Source organism: Sardina pilchardus, chromosome 4, assembly GCF_963854185.1.
Source record: "Sardina pilchardus chromosome 4, fSarPil1.1, whole genome shotgun sequence".
NCBI lineage: Eukaryota > Metazoa > Chordata > Actinopteri > Clupeiformes > Clupeidae > Sardina > Sardina pilchardus.
The window spans coordinates 3311984-3338965 of record NC_084997.1 but is presented as its reverse complement, the minus strand read 5'-3'; the positions used below and the strand labels follow the sequence as shown (position 1 = coordinate 3338965).

General features: G+C 40.5%; 1 protein-coding gene across 1 annotated transcript in view; it reads left to right on the top strand.

The window, feature by feature from the left end:
* armc8 (armadillo repeat containing 8) overlaps positions 1–26982 on the top strand; it is a 134240-nt gene that overhangs the window by 30164 nt on the left and 77094 nt on the right. Inside the window, exons 7-10 of the mRNA XM_062533766.1 lie at positions 3366–3446; positions 16109–16184; positions 22483–22573; positions 22676–22736. Of these exons, the coding sequence (XP_062389750.1) occupies positions 3366–3446; positions 16109–16184; positions 22483–22573; positions 22676–22736 (309 nt within the window). The remainder of the gene's footprint in view (positions 1–3365; positions 3447–16108; positions 16185–22482; positions 22574–22675; positions 22737–26982) is intronic.

Below are 26982 nucleotides of genomic sequence, written 5' to 3'. Positions count from 1 at the left end.
AGGAGCCCTGCTAGAGCCTTACAGAATGACCTCTAACAGGTCACTGGTGTGAATGTCTCTGGCCACACAGTCAGAAACAGACACTTGCACCGCGATGGGCTACAACTTTGAAATCTTGTATCCAGCTTTATGAATCACATTGATCAGAGATTCCTAACATTACATCCTACTTCATCTAAAGGTTATAAACTGACAATAAACTGCAGTCAGGAAACAATGTATGTGGGTCTACCTTTGCTGTAAATCATATTCTAAACACATATTGTACTGGTTAAATACGTTTTTCTTTATTTTATCTTGTAATGTTTTACATTATACAGCAATACTGAAGGTCAAAACAGTGGTTTTCACACATGGAATGATGTAATAAGGAAGAAAGTGTAGACAAAGTCCTCAAAGTATCCACCTTCTGCTTTGATTAGAGCCTTTTGGGTACGCTTATGGCGCATTTCCACAGGGGCCCCGGGCCGGCCCCAGGCTTTACCCCGGTCTTAAACACCGGTGCTGTATTTCCACTACCGAGTTAAACACTGGGGTTTTACGTGAACTTGGAATGTTTACTATACAGACGTAATAGCCTATGTTAATTTAGTAGAAGTAACCTCCGACATTAGTGCTGAAACTAAAACGTAGCCTATGCCCACATAATATTAGCAGTAAATGGTTCTGTATAACGTTGTCATAAAGGCTGACTGTAGCAACCCCTCAACTCGGAATAAACAGGATTGGTGTTTCCATACGGGTGTACTTTATTTCAGACGATTGTGCATAGCACCAACACCGTGAAAACTGAGAATAACCAAGGCAATTTAGCCTGATACAAAAAATAATGTCTTGACAAATGCACTTTAGCAAGCAAGCAAGCTAGCAACACATTCACAACAACATTAGCAGGCAACAACCATTACATGAAATGAATCTCATTACCACGTACGTATACATATAAAATTTATTTATATGAAATAGTACATTACATACCTCGCAAAGGGTGCTAAAGAGTGGTGATCCAGGGAAGGCTGTTGCCATTAACTTAACTCGGACGTTGGAGAACTAGCTAGCAACTTTGTGAATTATGCTCAACTTATTACTACCTAAACAAATCAAGCATTGACTCAAAACGGGGTGACCAGGAATGCTGCAAAGTGGTATAACACTTCAAAGAACACTTTAAATAACACTTTAGTTGAAGTTTATAGTAATATTTCCCGTTCTCTTGCTCTAGACATGGTCTTTTTAAGGTAACAGTAGCAGCTAGCTGGCTAGGCTAAAACCTTATTATTACGTTTGATTCCATTCCCACTCCGATTGGAAGTTCTTGGTCTGGCCTCGGTTCGGCCCTGCCCAACTCCGGGGCCGGCCTGAGGCTGTGTGAGCCCCGGCCCTGGGCCAGCCCCGATAATGGAAAGACGTCAAGCCCGAGGCTTTACCCCAAACACCAGGGTTTTACCCCGTAGTGGAAATGCGCCATTAGTATTCTCTCAACCAGCCTTAGACACCTGGAATGGTTTTCCACTTGTTGACTTATAATGCCAATAGTGTGCAAACAGCTAGGAAGGTGGCTACTTTTAAGAATCTTCCATATGAAAAAATATTTTGTACTACATATTTGTATGTTGTATTTTATGGTAGTCTATACCCCTGTCCTGTTATAAATGTTGATTTACATTGATTTCAAACATATTCTTGTCATCAACTAATTCCTACCTGTTCATATTGAGTGAGAAATCTGTCTGTGTCTGTATGCATTCTTTGCATAACTTCAGAACTGTTTGTCTAATCGTCTTCACACTTACCAGGCATATGGCTGTGGACCTGAGTGCATTGTCATTTGGATGTAACAAGTTAAACTAGAAAATGTAATTCCATGGAAGGAATTACCATTGCATGTAAATGCAAAAAGGTTGCTGACTGTGTAAAACATTGTATCAGGCCTATAGTTAAAAAGACAACTAGGCTGCACAGAAGAATAGATAAATAACAATAACCCAATTATAATTCCACTGAAATTACTTTTAAAAACATTTAAAAAGTGATTTATGAAAATGCATCAAAATTGTGGATATAGGCTATTTTGGAAAATAACTCACTGAAATGAAGTTGCCTACTTAAAACGAGTTGCAAGAGCTGACACTTTATAGCCTACAGTGACGACTGGTAGTAGCTTACATAGCCTTCATATACACTAATGCAGGTTAAAAGTAGGCCATAGGCTATAGATTTAGACACCATTGGAACACGGAATACAATCTCAAACAACGCCAATCAATTGACGATGATGCAGCAACAGGTAGGATATCTAGCAAAAAACGTTAGCTTACAGTAGGATATTTTATGTAGGCTACACATATTAGCCTACAGGATGAGCTAGTATGTTCTTCGAAGTGTTTCCAGGTGTGTGATTGTCCTAATAGGAATGTACAACACGCTGTTAACAAAGGTTTTTGATTTGTGAATGATGCCGAAAGCTATAAATGATTGCCTGGCTGGCAAGTCCTATTGCTAAAACGACTATAGCTAACAAACAAACGTGAAAATGATAGCAATGCAGTTTGTAGGTACTAGAAACGTAAGAAGGCTTGAACCTAAATGGTGCAACTAGTTGCTTGTAACTTGCTAGTAACTTGCTTGTCGTTAGCTAAATACAGTGTTTACGTTGACGTTAGGTTAGATTGTCTTTAGCTGTTGATAACGTTACCGAGAGCAAACCGGTTACTGTAACGATATAAACAAATCAAGTAAGGAGTAGCAGGAGACAAGACGATAACGTCCTGGTTTAGCCTACAGCAGTGGCATGGTAGAATGTTTTAGCTGTTACAGCCTGGTGCAGCGGTGGCATTTGGATCAAAGATCCTTGATTACTGACAGCTGAGCACTGACGTAACAATTAATCTGTACCGCCAAAGGGTCTCAACGTTAACTCTATGGAAATTTTAAAATCTTTTATCGTAAATATCTCAAAAAGTATAAAGTTCACAAATGTGAAAAATAATAGAACAAATCTCCGTTTCGAGACCTTTGTAGGAGTGCTTGAATGACGTCAAACGGTTCAGTGGTTTTAGAGCCTTTGATAGTTGATTTTGGTCGGAAGCAGAATAATAATTATAAGAACGATAATAAGAAGAACAGGGATAACAGTACATTGCATTTACATGCAATGTAATGATTAAAAATGATATTCACAAGGTGTTTACCAAACGTCTGACCGATTCTCAAAATGGTCTGCCTGAAGGAACCTTAATCTCTCCAATATGCTATGTTTTGAGCAGGCACTGCTCTGTTTTGAAACACTCATGACACTGTTCCAGAAAATAAATGCAAATTCAGGCCACAATTACTGAATGTGTGATTGTGTGTATTCCCCTCAGACCCCAGAGCACCAGACTGTTCTATTCAACCATGGTGCCATCCAGAACATAGCACCTCTGCTCATCTCGCCATCTTTTAAGGTACAGTACACACACTTTTGTTCCTTACTCATTTTTTTGCTATGGGAAGCAACTTAAAAAATATGGTTAAAGAGTCACTTCACCCCATAACTCCACCCACTTCACATTTCTGAAAACGGCTTTGAAAATGGGCGAGACGTTCTGAAATTTGGAGAGAGAGTGCAGCACTGCTGCAACCAATCAACCATGGTGATTTCGTGTCAATCTGGGAATGAGTGCTGCAGACATGGCTTATCACAGGTAGGCTAATCAGGGCAGCAGGTGTTGGGGCGTTTCAGTCCTAATTTGTAACGGCCCGGTGACGTAGTGTCGGACTAGAAGTGCAGGACAACGTCAGCATTCCAATAGTATTTTGGACCAACATGCCATGGCATGTTTTCAAACGGTAGTATGCGCGAGAGAGCAATATCTCCAATACAAAATCAGACGAAATGTTACTTTTATCGAGAAACACGATTTTTGTCAATATTAACCCTGGTAATAGTACAGTTCACCACCTATGAGTATTTTCAATCAATCAACAGCTCAAAAAACCTATTTTAGGGTGCAGTGACCCTTTAAATCTACATGAAATTGAAATTGCATCCACCTCCACACCCATTTCCCATAATACAGTGGGCGACGTCACGCGTGAATCACACACACTTTATTTATTTTCCCCCTGTGAAGCTGCAATGACCCAAACAACCACCAGGTGTGAGCAGGGTTAGGAACGTCGACATTTAGAACTGCAATCCAAAAGTGATTTAAATCCCAAAGCAAGCTGAAAATATTTTCGTCTTTTAATATAGCCTAACGATATGCTGCTCCAAACGACACTCAGCCTCATGACAAAACATGTAATTGTTTATGAAGGAGTCTTTGTTATCTTATGAAGATTGGGAAGTTGCATACAGCCGTACATTTTCGGCCGGTGGTGTGCCATCGTTTTTTTTTAATTGTAAAATATGTACTGTGGATAAAAAAAAGGTTGAAAAACACTGACGTACTCTGCACAGCACTATCTAAGCATTCAGTGAACAAAGAATTACACAAATAGGCCTAGAATAAATGGCTTCATTGCAATTTACTATTTGCGTTTTCTTTCCATCTCAGAAAATAACAGATATAATACTGAAATGTTATTCATCTTCTAGAGCACAGCAAACCAGTGCAGAAAAATGAGAATCGAACCCCCTTCAGCTACATGCTGTCCCGAAACGCTGACCACTGACCCACCTAAATTTACACTCCTTACGTTACACTGAGTTTGTAGGCACTTATAACTCATAGGACTGAGTGTCACATTGACAACATTTCTCTTAGTTAACAAACTGGCGGTTGTATGTGTTCATTGAACAAATATTCTGAAAATAAAGCACAACATTTCCATTTAAAACAGAATTGTTCAGAATTCTTCACTTTCTGCTGATGAAACAATGAATGTCTAGCTTGGCTCCGCCTGACTGTCCGCCAAGGGGGAAAAAGACATGAATCCCACACAAACCATGTGTCAGAATAAACAGCAGACCTTAAAGAATATATAGCATTCCTCTGTACAATAGGCCATTCCCAAGTAACCGACAAGTGCTGCTTGTCTTGCTAGACTACACCATGATCGAAGAACACGAACTAGACACTTTTGAGGAAGCCCAAAAATCAGGTTTTGGAGAAACAAAGATGCACCTTCACTTCAAGAGTGGAGGGCATCAATGAAATACCAGTCAGAGGATCGAAATAAAATGAATTTGATAACTTATGGAAATCTGTTTATGATGCCTTATAGTTTGGCACAGTAGCTACACTTGAACCCCTTTGTGTGTGTGTGTGTGTGTGTGTGTGTGTGGATTTGGATGACTGTGTGTGAGAGGTAGTGGGTGGGGGGATAGAAAGGGGCTGGGGTAGGGAGGGAGTGGAAATGGGAGAAGGTGGTTAGAAGGAGGGAGGAGTGGGAGGACTGGGGTGGGGGTATGAGGGAGGCATGAAATGTAGGAGGGATATTAACTTGTGGAGTTTTCCTTTTTCTTTTTTTTCATCGCTTCTCTCTCATGTACAGTTAAGCCCAAAATTATTAGCCCCCCTTATGAATTCAGACATAATCCTTTGTTTATACATGAAAATGACCATTTCCAAAAATGTGCCTAGTTTATATGATTACAGAAGCGCAAAGACAGTATGCCCACAAAGTTTGATGATCATTGTTTACTCATGCTCTGATTTGTGACAAGAAAAGCAAAAATTGACATGTTCAAAATTATTAGCCCCCAGACCATTAATAGTCAATAGTGTAGCCTTTCTTTGCTTCAACTGACAACAACTTCTTTGAATAGTCTTTTACTAGGTTGGCACATATCTCTTAAGCACTCATTAGCTCCAGCTCGTCCAAACTGCATGGTTTTCTTGTATGGACTCTTGCTTTAAGCACGTGCCACAGATTCTCAATGGGGTTGAGGTCTGGTCTCTGTGTAGGCTATTCCAGCACCTTGATTTTGGTATCCTTTAGGGCGTTTCAGACCACTTTTCACTATTCTTTGGGTTATTATCATGCTGAAGGACTTGGTGGTGACCTAAGCCTAGACTAAGAGCAGGCGTCTTGATGTTATCCCTCAAAAGGTCAACATAATCTTTCTTTTTCATGATCCGATGCACCCAAACAAGGCTCCCTGTGCCTGAGACAGCAAAACAGCCCCATAACATGATGCTCCTACCACCATGCTTCACTGTGGGAACTGTATTTTTATGGTTGTAGGCCTTCCCTTTTTTCGCCAAACATAGGCAACATCCATGTGCCCAAACAGCTCCAGTTAAATGTCATCAGACCAAAGGACAGTTTTCCAAAACTCATTTTTAGCTTTTAAATGTGCATGGGCAAAGTTCAGTCTGACTTTGAAGCGCCCCTTTTTGAGTAATGGGTTTTTTCTCAGCCGATGACCTTGGAGGCCTCCTCAATAAAAATCCCTCGCTACTGTCTTCCTCAAGACTTTAACCCCAGAGGTCTCAAGGTCAGCAACTATCATTTTGGCGGATGTGCAGGGTTGCTTGCTAACATCCCTGATGATTTTTCTCTCTAGATTGAGATACTTAGCATTTTCATCCACACTTAGGTTTGTTATGCACAAACTTGAAACTCTTTGTACTTTGTAATGATGCCTTGCATGGCTGTTCTACAGACTGTGAAGCATCTAGAGATTACAGTATAGCCTTTCTCCATAGGCCTCAATGATGTTCTTTCTGAGGTCCAGACAGATTTCCTTTATCTTCAGTATGCCTGTAAAGGCAGTCCCCTCTCAGACAGGTGTTCAAGTGCCTGTAGGCCTATTCCTTGAAGTCTTTAGGTAAACAATCAATGCTGGTTGGGTGTTCAGGTGTTGTCTGGACATTAACTAACAGCAAAGGTATGGCTTGAAAGGTGACAATTTGGTCGTGTGTGTTTAAAAGCAAAAAAATCACATGGGGGCTATTAATTTTGACCACTCCACTTTTCACACAATTTGAGATTAAGCATTCCTAATAATATATTAACACTCCAAAATGCACCAGATTCTACATAATAACACTGGCGAATGTTCGATTTTTAAAATTTGATCAGGGATGAAAAATTTAGGGAGAATTTTAGAGTAATGTTCCAAAATTTCAGGGGGGCTAATAATTTTGGGATTAACTGTATGTGTTTAGAGAGGAGTTTAGAGTAAAACATATGTATATTTATTTTCCCTCTGTAATTCAGTTTCTTCAGTTGTTAAGTGCTGACCCTCTTGACTTCATAGAATAAAACATATCTATTAAAAAAAGAGCATAAGACTAGTGGCAAAAATATGCACCTAGGTCAATCTGGTAAGGAGATATAAGCATAATTCACTTTTTTTGCAATAGCGCCACCTTTGGGTGCAGTACCCCACATTTTGGGTTATGGATAGTTGGGAGCATTGGTAACCATACCTGAAAATGTCAAGTAGGTATGGAAGTATGACATGTACAGAATTTGGGAAAAAATTGAAGAGCACAGAAACAATAGGGTTCCCGCAGCTACGCTGCTCGGACCCCTAAGAAAACGTACAATTACTATGGGTTGCCTCGCAGCTTCGCTCCCAATTAGGGCTGGGATAAACATTTATTTTTTAACCGATTAATCTAGCGATTATTTTTTCGACGCATTGATTAATCTAACGATTCATTTTTTCAGTTTGATTCGATTTCGATTCGATTATCGATTATCTCCCCACTAGTTGACTAATAGCTATATATACATGTTGATTTACATATCTGAATGAAATAAAACATAGATTTCTTCTGTACAAGTGCAAAGTCAGAGGTAGCATTCAATAAAACCTTGAAGCCTTGAAAACACTGGGAATGTTGTCAAATTGAAGGAGACGAGATCCCAACTGTCATCAATAAAATGACAAGTTAAGTTTATTTTAAGTCTTTGGGACGTACTGTATATCCCAATCAAATCATCATTATGATGATCATTATTACAATTATTATTATGCTGTATTAAGTGTATTTTCACTTCAAAGCAGTCAATGTTTAAAGCGCTAACATTGTTCACAAAATCTTTTAAAAAATCAGAGACCTGCTTTAGTAATGTAAGATACAGTATAATTACAATAGCTAATTAATTTTGCATGGTTGCATGATAAATACTTCTGAAAACAACAGCAATTATATGGGTGCTATTGTTTTGGGATGTTTCCCTCATGCAAGCATCAAACTCTGGTAGGCAAATGGAGACAACATTGACATGCGTTTTAATGAAATTCCAGTTGAATCTCTGAATGTAAGGATCAATAAAGCTACAATCTTTTGACCATATTATAATTTGACTGAAGTATATTCTGCTCAGTTTCAAGAATCCACGTTGTTCTATTAATCTATTTGTCGTTAAATAATTAAGCAGGTTGAAGCGGAACTTGCCACCAACGTTACCGATTAGTTTCAGTTTCTGTCGCGCAAACACGCACTTAATTGTGTTGCTCTATGTTTAATCACATCGAATTATCAAGTATTTCCTCCTGATTGCTGAAACTTTTGTTTTCTTTTTCTGTCGGGCTGCGGTTGCTCCGAGCCTAATTCGCTCCACGCCTCACGGACCAGCAGTCTCTACATTGCGGACCCGTGCAGCTCCGCGGTAGCCTATAATCTAGATGCACCCTAGTTTGGCTTGCCAGGCTAGCTCCACGGCCCATAGAACAGAAACGCTGCAGAGGAATGAGTCCGTGCTGCCTTGCACTTTTGAAAGTCTGAGGAGTCACTCACGTTGCCTCCAACCTTGTTTTGATTTTGAGGACGTATCGATTCGCATATTTTGAACCGACGTATTTTTTTGCGTCGAACTAATCGATTAAGTCGATGCGTTGTCCCAGCCCTACTCCCAACAATAATAACTTTAAGAAAAGGTACAAACACAGTAGCTTCGCTGCTTGGCCCCCAATAAGAGTATAGCTGCAACCGGCGATGGCTGGCAGGCGCGTAGGAACGTAGTTAGCATTGGGGGGGACAAGAATTTGGTCCGTCGTGCGCACAGAGCGCGCCAAATTTTTTTAATATTAATAGATAAAGGGGGGCGAATTATAAGTCACACAAGCAATAAAAACCTATTGTTGAAGTTTTAATGGTCCTCTGTAAGATGCCGCTTTGAAAATATGTATTTCAGTCTTTTTCTTTGATCACCTATTTTTGGAACTGAACATCTGCACATATTCAGAACACATTTCTTCCCTGAAAACGCACACATGTCTGTAGGACAACCTAAACTGACTCCCCCAATGCTGCCCCGCAGCACGTTTGTAAAGGTTGCAAAAATCACCTTTTTACATGGTTGCATAAACGTTGCTTAAATGAAAATATGTTTCTTCTTCTTGACTTTTCATATGCCATCTAAATAAATGTTATGTCAGCTGACAAATGGACGCGCGTTTCGGGCACGAATTAATGGGTTTGCCCCAATTTTAAATGGCGCGGGGAGCTGTGGCTATTGTTACCTGTATGCGGACAACTCAACAAAGTTACGTGGCTAGGAGATTACTGTATGCTGCATTGCCGTGACCCCTTCCTTGTGGATTTTTCTCATTGGAATACAGCTAACGAACGCGGAAGCTGACATTGCGTTGCACATCAGTGTTGGAACGACTAGTCTATACTCAACAAACTGTGAGATAAACATTGTTTTTCGTGTCTAGGAGATTTCGTTGTCGTTTTGGACTGTCGGATTCTTATGCTTATTGTTTGGACTTATGGACACTGAACTTTTTTTTGGGGGGGGGGGGGGTGTTTGTTTGTGCTTTACGAAGCTTTGTGTTAATTAGTAGCCTTCACCTCAGCGCGTAAGTTGCGCGCTCTAGGTGGCCACGAACTCATTGCTTAATTTGTGACACAATACAGTGTGTATTCATAATTCATTTGTTAGATTATTGTATGTTTTACTTAGTTAGCCCGTTTATCTTAAGTCTACCGAGGCCTTAAATGCGGTTGCTCATATATCCGCCTGTAATATGTGTGTCGTGCATGACAGTGTGTAGGCCTACTCTTGATTATAATAAGAGGCAAATTGTTACATAATTCATTTTAAAAGCATATAGGCTAATATAGGATGAACAAAGTGTATGGACTTGCTATATTAAATCCAGGTAACCAGATAATTAGGCTATGTGCACGTCCGATTTCGCAAGTGACTACATTCAAAAATCGACAGCCGTCTGTACCAACTAGGCTAAAGGCCAAAACTTATTTAGGCTATCGAGACTATACTGTATTCACCCACAGGCTATCCTCTTAACTTTTTCGAAAAGAAGGAAAGAAGGCAGATATGGACTGCGAGAGTAGCCTTCAGCCATTTGACCGCTTTGACGACTTACTAGAAGCGCCGTGCTGTTGTGAACTACTTAAAGCGCGGCGAGGCGGTCAAAAGACCGCTGAGTCCTTAGACTGGGAGGCTGTTACTTACACAGAATGATCGCTAGATGGCGCTTCGTGCACGAATCAAATCGTTTGGTCATAAATTCAGTTTGCACTAAGCCATGTGTCATTCGTGTCAGACCGTGTTGTTGATAGTCTGTGGTTGTCTGTTTCATTATGACATACAGCACGTTTGAGTTATCTGTTCATGTATTTGTGTTGATTTGTGTTGTTTGAGGTAAAAACTTTGGAAGAGTTCTTGAACAAACCTTAAGCAAACTTGACTTTCAACTAAAATGCTCTAAAAGTGAATGTGGCTAGTTCTAATTCACTCCCCAAATTCACTTATATTCATTTAATAAGTAGCCTATATGTTCGCGCCGCCGAAAATGATCGGAAAATGGTCGGACCTGGAACAAAGAGCCTAACAGTTTGGTTTCAATCACACAGTAGCCAGGATTTCATGCCGCATGCCGCATTTTACAGGCTACCGTGGCTACTTTCTAAAACAACTTTCATTCATTTAGGGAGAAGCATCTTATAGGCTCTAGCTACCTCGGAGGGAGGGAGATAGAGAGAGCTGAGCAGGCATAGGCGTGAGAAGTTGCATAATTTAAAATAATGAGTGAATGATATTCTCCGTTTTGCGAATGTGTAGGCTAGGCCTATGTTTGCGATGTCTGCTGAAAAAAAGCTATAGGCCTATTGTTTCTACAATTTAAGCTAACTTCTATGTGAATTCGAGATTCAGCATTGAGATACACATTTTCATGTGTCTGACAAGTAGAGCTGTAGCTCACTGGTTAGAGCTTCGGCTTGAGCATCCAGGGGTTGCTGGTTCGATTCCCAACCTATTCATGACGGAAGTTCTTTTGAACAAGGCATCAATAAAGTAGGCTATTCTTTTCTATCTAAAGTATCCTATTCTTTTCTATTCACATTACTACACGCACGCTGGCGAATTCGAACATTCTGAAACGCGCATATGTGATGAAACATGATGCAGGGGACAGAGAGATGGGGTGGGGGTGGGGAGGCAGTTAATTGTCCTCAATGCCTCGGTGATGTCTGTAGCCTAAGTAGCCTAGACGAGTGTATGGGGGAGGGGGGATGATCGGTTTCAAATAGGCTATGTTTGCAATGGATAGTGTGTTATGTATAGACCCCGAAGCCATTTGCTTTGAGAACGGCTGGCTGATGAAGTTGTTGGCTGGCTAGCTGGCTCAGCCAAAACCTAAATGCAGCCGCCAAAGTTTTCATGACTGATAATGGCTTTAGTTGCCACTTCATGTCTACAGATGTGTATATCGTATTAGATATCAACACACAATGTTATTGTATTGTTTTGGACAACGTTCTGCACGTTTCACTTCAATGTAGACTGCATGCGTTCATTGCGTTGTGAACAGCGCAGCAATCTCTGGAAAGGAAACGGTGGAAGTCGCAGCAGTAGCCTAATAGCCGTTCAATGCTGTAAATCCATCTGTTCCAGAATATTTGGTTCATATCATCAATCTTTGGTTTTAGTGTTTGTGCAACCGGGCCCTGACGATTTAACAAAAGTCTGAGTAGCCCTACGTAGGAATTAGGAAAGTATGTAAGGTGAGATCAAAATCAGGCTACTTTGTTTGCTTCTTTTCCCCATGTCATTTTCATTGGTCGTTAACTCACTGTGAGTCCTGTGTATCGTAGCAACGAGCACAATACTGATGTTGTGTGTCCAGTGGGAAAATCTCATGTAGGCCTAGTTAGGCTATCGTTTATTTTTTGGGTGTCACTATGATATAGCCTAATTATTTTTAGATGCAAAAAGTCTAACTGGCTTAGTCAAAGTTTGTCAGATGGCTGCTCAATTTGGCTCAGAAAATGATTGGCTGGCGAAATTATTTTTCGTTAATGGTAGGCCTAAACAGTATTGTGATTCATCCGTTTATTTCAGATAGTTTGTTATTAAAAACCATTAACAAAAAATAATTGTTCGTCGACGTTGAAAAACGGTCAGTGAATTCAATCGATATTAGATTGTGTATTTCGCTCCTGCCAAGTTGTGAACCCGGGTCTATGGCGTTGCAGACAGGGGTGTTAACGCTGCGCCACTTGACATTTTATATATGTTAACCCTCTAACCGCCCAAGGCGCCGTACGGCGACAAGCAACATCACTGATTAAAACCGACGGTAGATTCGAGTAGGGTGACAAATCGCCTTTGTACTCTCCACCACTAGTTGGCAGACATCCAGAGCTTCGATTCAAGCCCAAATTCGAGTAAAAAAGTTTTCAGGAAGTGCCTGTATTACTCGCGAGAAACAAAAAAAAAAGACGCATTTCCTGTTTATAACGCGGAAGTGAAATGTGCGATCGCTATGCACAAATTGAAGCAGAAAAATGGCAAATGTTAAAAAACAAAGTCGTGTGTTATGAAGTCTTGGGTCTGCCATTCACCTACTCTTGATTCTGAAGGAGAATATCTGCCTTTTGGAGATTATGATCGGTCGTTCATTGGCAGTGACAGTCAAGATGCGTCTGTGAATGGAGGTGGGTCTTTGCGTGTGTACGTCAATGTTTCCCTGCAGCAATGTTGACCAAAGGGCCAAAATATGCATGGTGTGCTTGGTGCCAGTGATAATCATGATGATAGTGTCTGTAATTGACATGGTACAGACAGCAGGTCTAGTAAAAATAGGGCTCTGAAGAACTACAAAGTCATCCGCGATAGGAAATGATTTGACCAGGCTACTTTATTATATAGTAACATAGGGATTGTGGTAATACTAATAGTTTACTATTGTTGGTTTACATGTGGCTGTGGTCCTGTTTGTTTGTTATGTCGGAGAAATTACAAAAATCAAAGTAAAACTGCTCAAATGTGTTCAACAATCAGTATTTACTAAAATGTGCATAATTTGACGCTATTGCCAATCTGTGACGTCATAATATGCAAATTAGATGAGTAAATTTACTCCCTTTATAAACTTTAGTTCATTCTCAATGATTTTCACATTTACAGTAGGACTTTATCTCTGACCACTTTCAAGCCATGGCCTTTTGAATTTTTTATGCAAAAATCCAAAAAAACCCGGGCGGTTAGAGGGTTAAGATAGGTGTTTGACTTGACGTAACTCAGTCAGTCCAGCAAATATGTAAGAAAATGCTTATACATTAGTCTGAGCTTTAAAAGATAGCCTACAAATAGAAGATAAGATATACAATTATGAATGTACGTATACGCGCACTACGTACATAAATAGGCTATGACGAAAATATTTTTTACACATGTAGGCCTGTCGCAACGTTTTCAAAACAAACTCGCATTTTACCACTGTAAATCGCCTCCATAGACACTAGCTGCGTTTCCATTGACCATTAAATTGCGCAAATTAAGAGTTGCGAAAATAAATGTGCTTAATGGAAACACACATATTTCGAAAAAACTCACATTTCGATAAAAAGTTTTTGCGCTCGGGTGAGGTGGTATTTCGAGCGTATCGAAATTTGTATATTTCGCAAAACTGCAATGGAAACACTTTTTTCGCATCTGACGAGTCACGTGATCCAACAACCGGATGTTAGGAGGAACGAAACCGACGAAGAAGACTGCCGACAGGAAGTGGCACCGGGAGAATAATGTAAATGTTTTTTTTTTTTTTCATTAAAAGTGTCTCGTGTCATTCTAAAATGTTGAATCCACAGCTGTGAACATGCCGACAACACTTTCTCAAAAACGCTGCATAGGCTACGCAACCGCTCAACTAGTTTTGTTTACCCATAGCAACAACGTTGCTATGCTTCGCTGGTTTAACGTGATGAGAACGGTGCTGAAAGAAATCTAGATTCTAGTTTTAGAAACTAATCAACTGGGCTGATCTACGAAATATTCCACTGACATGGCTGTGACATGATTTAAGCATAGGCCTACTACAACAAACTCCTGTGAAATATGTCATTTTTAATTTTATGTTTCTGCCCCACCAAAACGTAGGCCTCCTCCGCTGATGGCTTATAGCCTAATGACTGATAATCAGCGTGCCGTGGTGGCAATTTGAATGCATTTAGTGTAGGCTAAATCCCTATGGCTAAATCTGGGTAATGTTGATAATCACCATGTCTCCTAATGACTTACAGCACGCGAGAATACACGAGATTTTAATTTAGTTAGCCGAATGTAATGGAAACACCGCAATTGCGAAAATTGTGATATTCGACATTAAGACAATATCGACAAAGTTTTTGCGCATATTTGTAATGGAAACGCAGCTACTGCCATGTAAATGAAAAATAGTTATTAAAATAAAGCACATATATAATACATATTGCACATATATAAACTATATGTTTTATGGTAAAATATTATTCTCGTGCCCGACTGACAGGAAACCCTTGCGACATCTGCTGTGAGAAAAGAGAATAGCAGCCTGGACAAACATGGCCGAACGCGAGACAACATAGTGTTGTCACATAAGTGAGCGCAAAATAGCTCTAAACTAGCTTGTACCGGTGTGCTTTTGATCATGTAAAAATTCTGGGTGACAAAACATGCGTATTTAGTCGTGAACGTAGGGTCCTGGAATTTAATCGAGTGAAAAGATTTTTTTTTTTTTGTAATCACTGCGGTCAAATGACCGCAGCCCGGCAGTTCTAGGTATATCTAGGTCAAACCTACACGGCGCTTCTAGTAATACGCGTCAGCGGTCAAATGACCGGCGCTTGGCGCTTCTAGTGTTAAAACACAATGTGAAAGACCTCCGATGCGCACTGATAGCTATAGTTATGGGGCCGTAACTCAGGGGGATATAATTGAGCCTAGAAATCAACAACGTCTGTACTTTGCAGCCTTTTTTTTTCGGGAGGGGGTCCAACATTGCGGGTGTCCCGACCCCCTGGGTTCCTACGCGCCTGATGGCGGGCCCTCACGCCTGTGATCCGCGAACCGTGACATTTTGGAATCTAACAAAGCAATATGTGTGCTTGTCAAATTAACATATCATATCTGATCAGGGTGGTGCTGTAGAGTCCCTAAGCCACACCCTAGGCCAGAGCTCAGTCTCGAACTAGCAGTAATAGTAACACACAAGCCCACCAAATTTGGTTCATTGTCGTGAATGTATGTGTCAACCACAATAGACAATGTGCTAGGTGGTGCTATAGAGTCCCTGAGCCACACCCTAGTTATAGTGCATGCTAAGTTGGTGAAAAAAGGCAAAACGTCAACCTGGTTAAAGGATTCCACTATAATAATAATAATCTGAGCAAAAACAATAGCCACTGCTTCAGCGGCCGCGCCTTGGTGCTCGGGCCCTAAAAACGTAGAATCACTATGGGAACTTCAATGGCTTTGCGATGTCTGACATCACAAGCAGGCTCTTTTCTAATTTGCCCATTTTTTTGTGTCTATTTCTAAGTTCAAGATTTTCAGATGAAGGAGTGCACAACCATGCCTCATGTTCATGATAGCTCTTTGTGCACAACCTCTCATAATTCATGAACATCAAGAAAAAAAATATTTCCTTTAAATGACAAAAAAACATGTAATACATTTTTTTCTTATGTTGATGTAAGTAATCAACTGGGGAAGTTTCATAATGATATCTGCTAGTTAAAATGTACCCTATTCACCTGTAGGGTCTTGCCTTAGCAAAAGGTCAATTCCATGATTGTTCTTTTCTAATTGTTGAGGTGTAGACCTCAATAGTACTATAACAGACTAGTTACATCACCTCACCCTCTGAATGATCAATACTGTATGCCTTTTGTTAATCATTTGTTCCTTCCCTTTTTCTCACCCTCAGGTGCAAATGCAGGCTCTGAAATGCTTTTCAGTTCTAGCCTATGAGAACAATCAGGTGTCCTTAACCTTGGTTAATGGTGAGTCATTTCAAATTCTTTTCAATTCTCCTTAGATGGTACTTAGCCCTATCATGCCCAAAACACACAAAAACCTTATTTATTGAGTATATTACATACCGTCAATATGATGTACCATTGTAATCAGAATGATCAGTTCTATGAAATTATGTAAAATACATATGGATATGTTGATGTACAGTGGGAAGAATAAGTATTTGAACCCATGCTAAAGTTGACTAAAAAGAGGAATATAAAATCATCTTTTGGAAATTGATCTTTAAGGACACCAATTTTCTTTGTCGAAGAATGTATCGTATTTAAATAAATGTACTTCCTTAAAATACAGGGGAAATTATGCACAATAGGCGAAGGAACTGACAATTTCACTGCATTCTATACATTAGTAATCATATGCATGTGACATCCTTGTATCCTTGTATCCTTGCATAAGTATTTGACCCCTATGTTAAATCCCCATAGAAGCAGGAAGATTTTTTATATGCTTTCATTTTAAAAGGCCAGCTATGTCATGGATCCAGGATACTATGCATCCTGATAAAGTTCCCTTGGCCTTTGGAATTTAAAAAGCCCCACATCACCATGGCAATATCTAGGTATGGTGAAGGGTATGTGGTGATGTGGGGCTTTTTTAATACCAAAGGCCAAGGGAAACATAACAGGATGCATAATATCCTGGATCTGTATTTGCTGTAATGACTGACGTACAGGATTTTTCCCCAACCACCTGGAGCCTAAATCCTCCCCCTTGGGATTTGAAAAACTGTTCGAAACAAGTATCGGTGCTTCGCAAAAACCTAGGATTTTCACCTGCGGCAGGCCCATTCATAAAGCCCATTCAACTTTTTTGAATGTTCCTCCTACTTTTATGTAGCCAACACTATTGTTCAAGGTTCCAATTTCAAAAAGTCTTGGGTAGATGTATTTATAATGTGTTTTTTTTTCACAAGGCTTAAAGGTCTTTTTTATATAGTTGTGTTTACACTGAAAAAAGAATTTCATTGCATCCACTTTACTCTCATATCATTATTGTTGAGGTCTTCTAGAATATAATCATATGTGGGTCATTCCACGTCAGTTCAACCAGAGCGCACGGACAACAAATTTGTGTTACCCAGGAGACACTCAGCACAAAAATATTTTACAAAGACCAGTACTTTTCAAGTAACAGCCAGTTTTACGGGGGGAGGGGGTGTCAAATTTATTCTGCCCATGGAGGTATTATAAGAACAGGAGAAAGTGAACAAGTCCCGCTCCCATTATTTTCAATGGGAATGCTAGGCTAGTGAAAATTGCCAAAATTGAACGATTTTTTCAGGCTTCAACAGGGCGTTTCAAGGGGCTTGTATCCTGTGCCGTTTTACTTAGCCAATTAAGTGCCAGGTTACTGATTGACGTAAGATACAGAAGAAGAGCTTGTGCCCACACTAAGCTTGTGCATGAACTGAGAGTGGAACAGCCACCAATCATCAAGATGAGAAATGGCACCGGATATGATGTATTTCTGGAAAATGGCGACGAGGAAGTGCCTGATTAGTGAAGCTAATCAGTCAAATCCTGATCCCCCGGTTCTGCCAAATACATCTGACCAACCCATCGTTTATGCAACAAAGAATGATTATCTGTTTTGAGGTGTGTTTCTTGTAGGAAAGCAATATGAGTCCCCATACTTTGAAGGTGATGAAGAACTTTGCTTCTCTTTACAGGTTGATTCAGTCCCTTTACATTCCAGCTCATAAATTTAAGTGTGTGTCCGCCAAATTCTAAAGTGGGATTAGGTAGGGTGACCAGACGTCCTCTTTTGCCCGGACATGTCCTCTTTTTGAAACCTAAAAATGTGTCCGGGCGGAATTTCAGAATCGTCCGGGATTTTGTTATTCTAATCTAGCCTAACGTGTTTTCACCGAATTTGCATTGCTCTCTCTTTCATTCACATAGTAGGCTAATCACGCCCTCCCCCTACAGTTCGCTTTGCATTGAGTTGAAGTGTAGAGCCTGAGCTTAGAGCTACCGTCATTGGTCGATATTCTCGGCCTAAACATTTAATTGGTCATTCACCTCATCAGCGCACACTTCCTTGTTTACCACTGGCAACGCGCAAAACTATCCAGCATCTTCAGCCATGCCGAAACGCAAGTGCAAGTTCACTGACGAATTGAAACGTAATTTCCATGTTTTTGTCTCGGTCAAGATCAATGCAAAGCAGGCAGTTTAGGAGGACTGAAAAGTATCAGCCATTGGACAACTTTTCAACTTTAAAAATGTCTCATTTTGTGCAATTAGGTTTTATTTTTTATTATTTTTGTTTTACCATTGTTGTGACCATTGTATAGCCTACAAATGTATAGTTTGTTTTTGCACATTTAAAACTTTCAACTACAAAATAGCCTTTTGAGGCAGTGTTTTTCTGTTAGTGTTGGGCGGGCCAATAAAGCTCATTATCAGATATCACCATGTATGTTCACACAATTGTATGAATGCACGTGTTCATAGGTGCATAGCCTTAGCCTACAGTATGTGACCCAAATACCCAAATACCCTAACCCCCCCCGCTGAAGTGTCCTCTTTTTTGCAAACTCAAATCTGGTCACCCTAGATTAGGACTGTTTTGTGATATCATTTTACATCAAGAGGAAAGATAAAGTAGCAAGAGTGTGATACACTCATATATATATATACATATAGCAAGTGAAGCCTCACAGGATTGTCAGGAGCTACCTTTGTATATATCAGAAGGCCCATACAGACACAAAAGACAAAAAAATATATAGCTGCAAGCGGTGATGGCGGGCCCGAGCACCTGCGGTGAGGACCTGTGACATTTCGGAATCTAACAAAGCAACATGTGCGTGTTGGTGGGCATGTGCATGAGCAACACACATGCCAACCAAATTTGGTTAATTGTTGTGAATGTATGTGTCAACCACAACAGACAACGTGCTAGGTGGCGCTTTAGAATCCCTTAGCCATACCCTATGCCAGAACTCTGTCTCTGACTAACGATAGCAATAACACACAAGCCCACCAAATTTGGTTCATTTTCGTGAACGTATGTGTCAACCTCAACAAACAACGTACTAGGTGGTGCTATAGAATCCCTAAGCTACACCCTAGGCCACAGGTCTGTCTCTGACTAGCGATAGCAATAACACACAAGCACACCAAATTTGGTTCATTTTCGTGAGTGTCTGTGTCAACCACAACAGACAACACGCTGCTAGGTGGCGCTATAGTGTCCCGAAGCCACACCTTAGGCCAGAGCTCGGCCTCTGACTAGCAGTAGCAATAACACACAAGTCCGACAAATTTGGTTCATTTTCGTGAATGTATGTGTCAACCACAACAGACAACGCACTGCTAGGTGGCGCTATAGAGTCCCGAAGCCACACCTTAGGCCAGAGCTGTCCCTGACTAGAGGTAGCAATTCCACATGTAGCTGCCAAATTACATCCAAATTATAACCTTTTTTCTGCCTATGACACCAACTTCCTGTTTCTTTAATAAGACGCCATAATTCAAACCTTCGCCATTTCAATATGCTTCGAAAATTAAAAAATCTGTTGGCAATTTCTCTCGGGCAACCCCTCAAGATTATTTTACTGCTCATATGACATGATTTCGATAAACCGTCTAGGAGAAGTGTTTCAAAATACACGATGTGCAAAAATCATAATCATAATCATAACTCAAATTCTTCTAAGATTCATTGTGTAGTTTCGATGTGAAAGTTGTTCAGATTAACTCAGTCACTGCCATTGACGTCTTTAAACATCAATTTAGACACATACGTTGACTGCCATTGACGTCTATAGACGTCAATTGCCTTTTTCAATGGGGAGGGCTCCTGGGTGGGCTTGGGAACGATCTGGCAGAGTTTCAGGCTTCTAAACAGACTGTACTAGCGATCCCAACCGTTAGATGACAACAGTGCCATTTGGATGATTAGTATCTGCCTATAGTGCACATGCAGGGACAGCATGCAGCATGCAACAAGCAAAGACACTGAAGATCGATCACAGTGGATCTAGTTTGCACGCGATGCAGGGAATAAATATGCTTACTTCTTACATCAAGGATGGAAAACACGTGAACGGTATGATTAATTTACATTGGATATTGCTATATAGACTAACAACAACTTTGCTAGTGCTAGCTTGCTAAGTCTACCGTCCTGTTCAGAGTCTTTAGCGACCATCAGAGTCCCTAGCAACCTTGACGAGACTGACGAGATAACAGTGCAATCGTGGTAGACATACTCCTGAATCGCAAATGTTAAAAAGTTGATTTTTACAAAAAGATCGTTTTCTCCATGTTTTGGTCAAAAGCAGGTTTTTTTAGCAAAACTAACCCATGTTCTACTGATGATTACGAAAGAACGGAAAACGATAGAAACAAACCGTTTTTTCCTGGTGAAAGAAGAGAGTCTACTCTTTCATTTGGTACCTTCGGTGTTTACGTAGTCATAAAGCTCACCGTTCAGTGGATCTTGGAAAAACAGTCAAAATGCTGTAAAATGTCTGGCAGTATGGAGCGCTCTGCACTGAAAATTGCTGGCAGCCAATGAGTTAATACAGCACATATGCCCACCAAATTTGGTTCATTTTCGTGCATGTATGTGTCAACCACAACAGACAACGCGCTAGGTGGCGCTATAGAGTCCCTGAGCCACACCCTTGGCAAGAGCTCCGTCTCCGAGTAGCGTTACCAATTCCACATATAACTTTAACCAAATTTCAAGAGTTTTAGAGCATGCAAAGTTGGTAAAAAAGGGCAAACATGACCTGTAAGAGGATTCCACGATAATAATAATAATAATAGTAGTAATAATAATAATGATAATCTGAGCAGAATCAATAGGGCCTTGCACCTAAGGTGCAGCCGCTGCTTCAACGGCCGCACCTCGGTGTTCGGGCCCTAACAGAACAACTGGGGATAAGTTGAGTTGAGATCTATTGAGTGATATGTTTTGTATAGAGTAACCACTAGGTGCCACTAAAATCACTGAATCGCTGAAATTGCAGGGGTGGGGACAACATATGTTGATCTAAATGGTGCATTTTGTCCATGTTTAGGGTGGGAAATGAAAAATAAAGATTTGCATAAGACAAGTCAAATTGGTGTTTTTGAAAAGAGGAGGTAATGCAGATTAAAGAAAAAAATATTTTTTAAATCTTTGTATACCCACAAGGTGTTTTTATGGTGCTCTGAATATGAGATCCAAAATTATTGTTCAAACTTGTGAGGTCTGCTGTTCAGTCCCTGATGGAATTCATTTTCTCTTCATTGCTTTTTCTGAGAGTGTTTCTACTGATCTCAATAAGGGAAAACAAATCAAGAGCCTATGTTGAGTAAAAATATGTCTTTAGTAAGCCTAAACAGTGCCCAGCCAAGAACTCCAATAACATTTTGATCAACTTTGAGGGACTGCTATGACCATGCAGGATCATCCAGACTACTCGTGGTGATTTTACTGCACACTATTCCTATTTATGCACCAGCCTGCAAAATTTGAGCCTCCTACAAATTCTAGTTCTTGAGCAATGGGCTTGTGAACTTTGACAAAAAAAGTGGTAGAACAAATTTGACACCCTCCTCCCCCGTAAAACTGGCTGTTACTTGAAAAGTATTGATCTTAGCACAAAAACATTTTACAGAGTATCTCCTTGGTAACATAGGTACGCATGGTGTTTTTTTTCAGATTTTTTCGCAAGTGTGTGCGCTCTGGTTGAGCTGACGTGGAATGACCCATGTGTCACTTTTGCATAGATGTTTTCAGTTAGATGAAACTCTTAAAAATGTCAAGGTGTAGCAGACTGCCTCAAAGTATCTGAATGGCTCCCGGACCACAACCTGAAAATTGGACAAGCAGGTTACTGCACAAGTGTCCTTCCACAGCACTGCTAGACATTACCCTCTATTCTACGCCAACTCATGTCCCCACAAGATTATTTTTAGGTGGTCCATCAATAATGGGCAGTGTCATGGAAATGTTACTTTTCGCTTTGGACAAAAGCGTCTGCTAAATAACCATAACCATAACCATAACCATCATGTCCATAACGCCAATGAAATAAAATACCTTGGTATTTGTTTGATTCAGCTGAGTCTCCCTAGTTGAACTTTTATTCTAGCCTATTAAAACGTATACAGTGCATTGCTGTATACTCACCTTATGTAATGTACTGTAAATGTTATAACATAAGCAAAACATTTGGAAACTATGGATATATTTAAGATTGCTAATTTAATTGAATTGATTGCTGTAATTCATGTTTTGTTCCCTGGCTGTCTTTCTCAGTGCTTGTGAATGGAGAGTTGCTTTCTAAGGTATTTGTCAGAATGATGCAGCGGGACAAGCCTATAGAAATGCAGCTGACAGCTGCTAAATGGTAAGTTTTGTAGTTCTGTTTCATGTCTTGTGTCTGTATGGTATTGGGTCCACTTGAATGGGTCACCTCTCATTAATGTTATTCTCACATTTTGCCTCTCAGCTTAACATACATGTGCAGAGCTGGTGCCATCAGGACAGATGACTGTTGTATTGTCCTCAAGGTTAGTGTACAAAACCAACAGTGCTTTTATTTTATTGCCAACTATTCACCGCTAATTTCATTGTGCCATATAATAAAAAAATGTCTGGCCGATATTGTAATGTAAAGTCAAGCTAGGGATGGGTGATATGGCCTAAAATCTATATTGCGATCTACATTGCAGCCTATTACGATAACGATATGTATATATCGTTTTATATATATACAGTATATATATGCGATATAAAGATTATAATAAAAACATTTCAGAACAGTTTACATAGACCATAAGGAAAGACAGATTTGGGGTTTAAGCTGTAAGCCATAATCATCAAAATTGTAATACTTAAAGGCTTAAAATATCTCACTTTGTATGTAATGAGTCTAATATAGCCAATTAGTTTCACCTTTTGAGTTGAATTACTGAGATAAATGAACTTTTGCACAATATTCTAATTTTCTTAGTTTCATAGTCCTACCTTGGAACACCAGAATATAACATTATATAAAAAGAGAAAATACTACATTTCTGATATTCATGACCGCACACTTAACATATTATAGCCTACTATTCATAATACAACTCCACCTCTTTAATTCAGATGTCTGGATTAAGCCTTAAAATACTGTAAACAAAGTAGCATAGTTGGCTAGCATATCGTCTACTGGTTGGACTGTTCAGTTTCCAAACGTGTAGGACTATTTTGAAGGTTTCAAGGTAGGCTGATACTTTCTCTCCTTGGGACAGGCCCTTTTAGTTGGAAAACACTACTGGTAGTGAGACGATCAGTCACATTGAATGCAATTGTTTTAATCAAATATGTGTAGCATGATGCTAACCGGATTTAACATTAACAATAATTAGCTAGTCGTCTTCTATGCGTCATTGCTTTCACGATTGTGAATGTTTTATTTGGATTGTGCATGTCAAGGGGCAGGTGTCTATTGAGCGCGCACGAGACGGAGGGAGAGAGAGCGAGAGAGGGAGAGGGAGAGAAAGCGGGCCAAGGAGAGGGGGGGGGTTATTTCTATTCTTTTGTTAAATTGCCCACCTAGTTTACAACAAAAACTTGCTAAAGAAATGTATACTTTCACCCGAGCAGCGTCAGGTGCACCACTGCGACCTAGAATTTTTTTCAGTTGCACCAGAGGGTTAAAGCGGATCTTTTGGTTGCACTCTTAAAAAGTTTGGGAGCTGGAGCCCTGAATTTCGTCATCAACATGCATACCGCGATAGTGCAATATAACTGAAATCTCTATCGCAGGCCAGTTTTATATCGTTTATATCGCATATCCTTTATACCGCCCATTACTAAGTCAAGCTTAAAGGTTGGGTACGGAATTAGCAAAACGGACGGCAGAGTTTGAACATATACAACCTCAAGTCCCGCCCTCCATGCACGAGCGACAATTCAAATGCGCAGCGCGAGAGCGAGCCAGGCTAAATGAAATGCCATCCTGGCGTCTACAGCACTATGAGCTCTAGTCTCCATACAATCACTCACATCAACTTCCCCAATTACATTCTTTATTCACCTCCAAAGGGTTGTAGTACATATGGTTCAGTAGCCATAGGTGTGTATATTTGAACAGAATCTGGTTTGTTCTTACCAGGGCGATTATCTCCTGAAATATCCGAGTTTAGTGCTGCCCCGTTGGTTCGCCTATTCCACCGTAGCTCCAAGCTGTTAAGTTTCGATTTCATGTTTACAGCACTCTTTGTGTCATGGTAAAATGTAATTTTTGCTACATAGCTTATTTATTGCGTGGGTGATTGAGTTTCCGTAGGTATCCGCTGCCTTAGTTAGTATGAAGTGACACATAGGCCTACAACAAGAGGGGAACATGGACGTGCAGCAGCAGGCAGTTGGTTTCGTTTCAGCACTGACTCGCGGTCACCAGCTTTCGAAAGGGTCGCGCGCGGTGGGGAGGGGGAGTAGGAATAGGAGTAAGACGTTAGATTGACGAACGAGCTGTGAAATGATGGTATGGGGTGAGGAATTCTATTGGCTGGAGTTTTTCGAGCCCTGCCCGTTCCGCAGATGATTGACGTGTTTAATTTCCATTTCAGTGCTTCCAACTTAGTGGCTATAAGTGGGTTAGGAATAGGATTTCAAGTGATTTTGCAAAAATGGCCAACAAAGCTAATTCCATACCCTACCTTTAAGTTCAGTATTCACTGTATTACAGATTTAGAACACGTGGAAGAGCATTAGCAAATGGGAAACCAATTGTAATGCAGGGATGACACTTAAATAGATCTGGGTAGCAATTTATATTTTTATTACATGTTTTATTGATATAGAATGATCATGGGTAATCATGTACCATGGGCCTCAGAGAGCTATATTCTTTTGAATTCTCTTTTTAAGGGGAAAAATGGGGGGACAACTCCTAAACGGCCACTCCTAAACAATGCTCACAAGGAGAAACGGTTGCAGTGGGCTCAAGAATACATGGAGACTCATTTTCAAACACTTTTGAGTGCTGTACAACTCTAGATGGTCCAGGGGCCTCATGTACAAAGACTTGCGTGGAATTTCTACTAAAACATTGCCATTTATCTAGAAACATATGCCTACTTCGAAGTGCTATTTTTAATAGCCCACATTTCACAATATGCTGTGCAAATAAAGGCCTTGATTTGTGATCAACTAATGTTGTTGCGCTGCATTGCCTCTACGTGTCGCCAACTGACAATACACACTGGAAATGTGCGTACGCCAGACATGAAGCTTGCGTGAAGGACCGCACATTCTCACGTTCAAATCAGTCTTTGTACATCCGAACGTGAGCGTGAGAGTAAGCGTACGCAGCATTTTTGTGCGTACGCAAGCTTTGTACATGAGACCCCAGATGGATGGAGTAATGGATGGTTGGTGAATGACCACCATGTCCCAAGGCTGAGACGTCACCAAGGAGGTGACGGAGTCATGTTTTAGGCCGGAATCATGGGGGTAGAGCTGTTAGGCCTCTTTAGAGGGTCCCTGACGGTGTGAAAATGAGAGTAGAGCTTCTGACTGACCACTTTGTTCCGTGGTACAAAAAGAAGAATAGTGCCTTCCGTAGCAAAATCATCTTTGTGCATGGCATGCACCATCTCATGCTGCAAAGAATACCTCTGGGTCATTGTCTGCTATGGACAGGAAAAGGAGAGAAACTCATGGTCTTGCCCCCATCTTCCCCTGACCCTCAACCCTATTAAGAACCTTTGGAGCATCAAGCAAGAGATCTACGAGGGTGGGGGGCAGTTCACATCCAAGCAGCAGCTCTGGGAGGCTATTCTACAAGGCATTAACACTAGAAGTGCCAAGCGCCAGTTATTTCACCGCTGAGACGTGTTGCTTGAAGCACCATGTTGGTTTGACCTAGGTATACCTAGAACTGCCGGGCTGTGGTCTTGTGACTGAAGTGATTAAAAAAATATATATATATATTTTCACTCGATTAAATTCCAGGACCCTACGTTCACGACTTTTCCTAAATACGCGTCTTTTATCACCCAGTATTTTTACATGATCAAAAGCACACCGGTACAAGCTAGTGTAGAGCTATTTTGATCTTACTTCCATGACAACACTGCCAGTCTCATGTTCGGCCTTTTTTTTCAGGCTGCGATTCTCTTTTCTCACAGCAGATGTTGCAAGGGCTCACTCCTATAGGTGTCCTGTCAGTCGGGCATGAGAATATTTTACCATAGGTTAAAAATAGGTGCTTTTACAAAACTTTGCCAATTTGCCTACATTTTTCATCAGACGCAAAGGGCTTACCTGAGACCTGCTGGATGGGGTGAATCTCGTCATGATAGATTTAATATACAAACCATTCTTAGCTCCAGTCAAGGCCTCATTGTCTTCAGTGTACATGTAACAGCTGCACTGCGACACCTTTGTTACTCTTTGATACAGTGGAGTAAACCTGTTAAGTATGAGTTAATTTGACTGGAGCTAAGAATGGTTTGTATATCAAATCTATCATGACCAGAGTTACCCCATCCAGCAGGTCTCAGGTCAGCCCTTTGCCTCTGATGAAAAGTTTAGGCAAATTTGCAACGTTTTGTAAAAGCACTCAGTATTACAATGTAACAACTATATGTAGGTACCCACAAATACATAATGCAAGTGCAATGATAGTACCTGATAGAACATGTTGTTACACAGGTTGTACCACTGTACCTAATTAGGTAGGTACACTTTAGTTTGGAGTGTCGCTGTTACAGTGTACCTACCTAATTAGGTACAGTGGTACAACCTGTGTAACAGCATGTA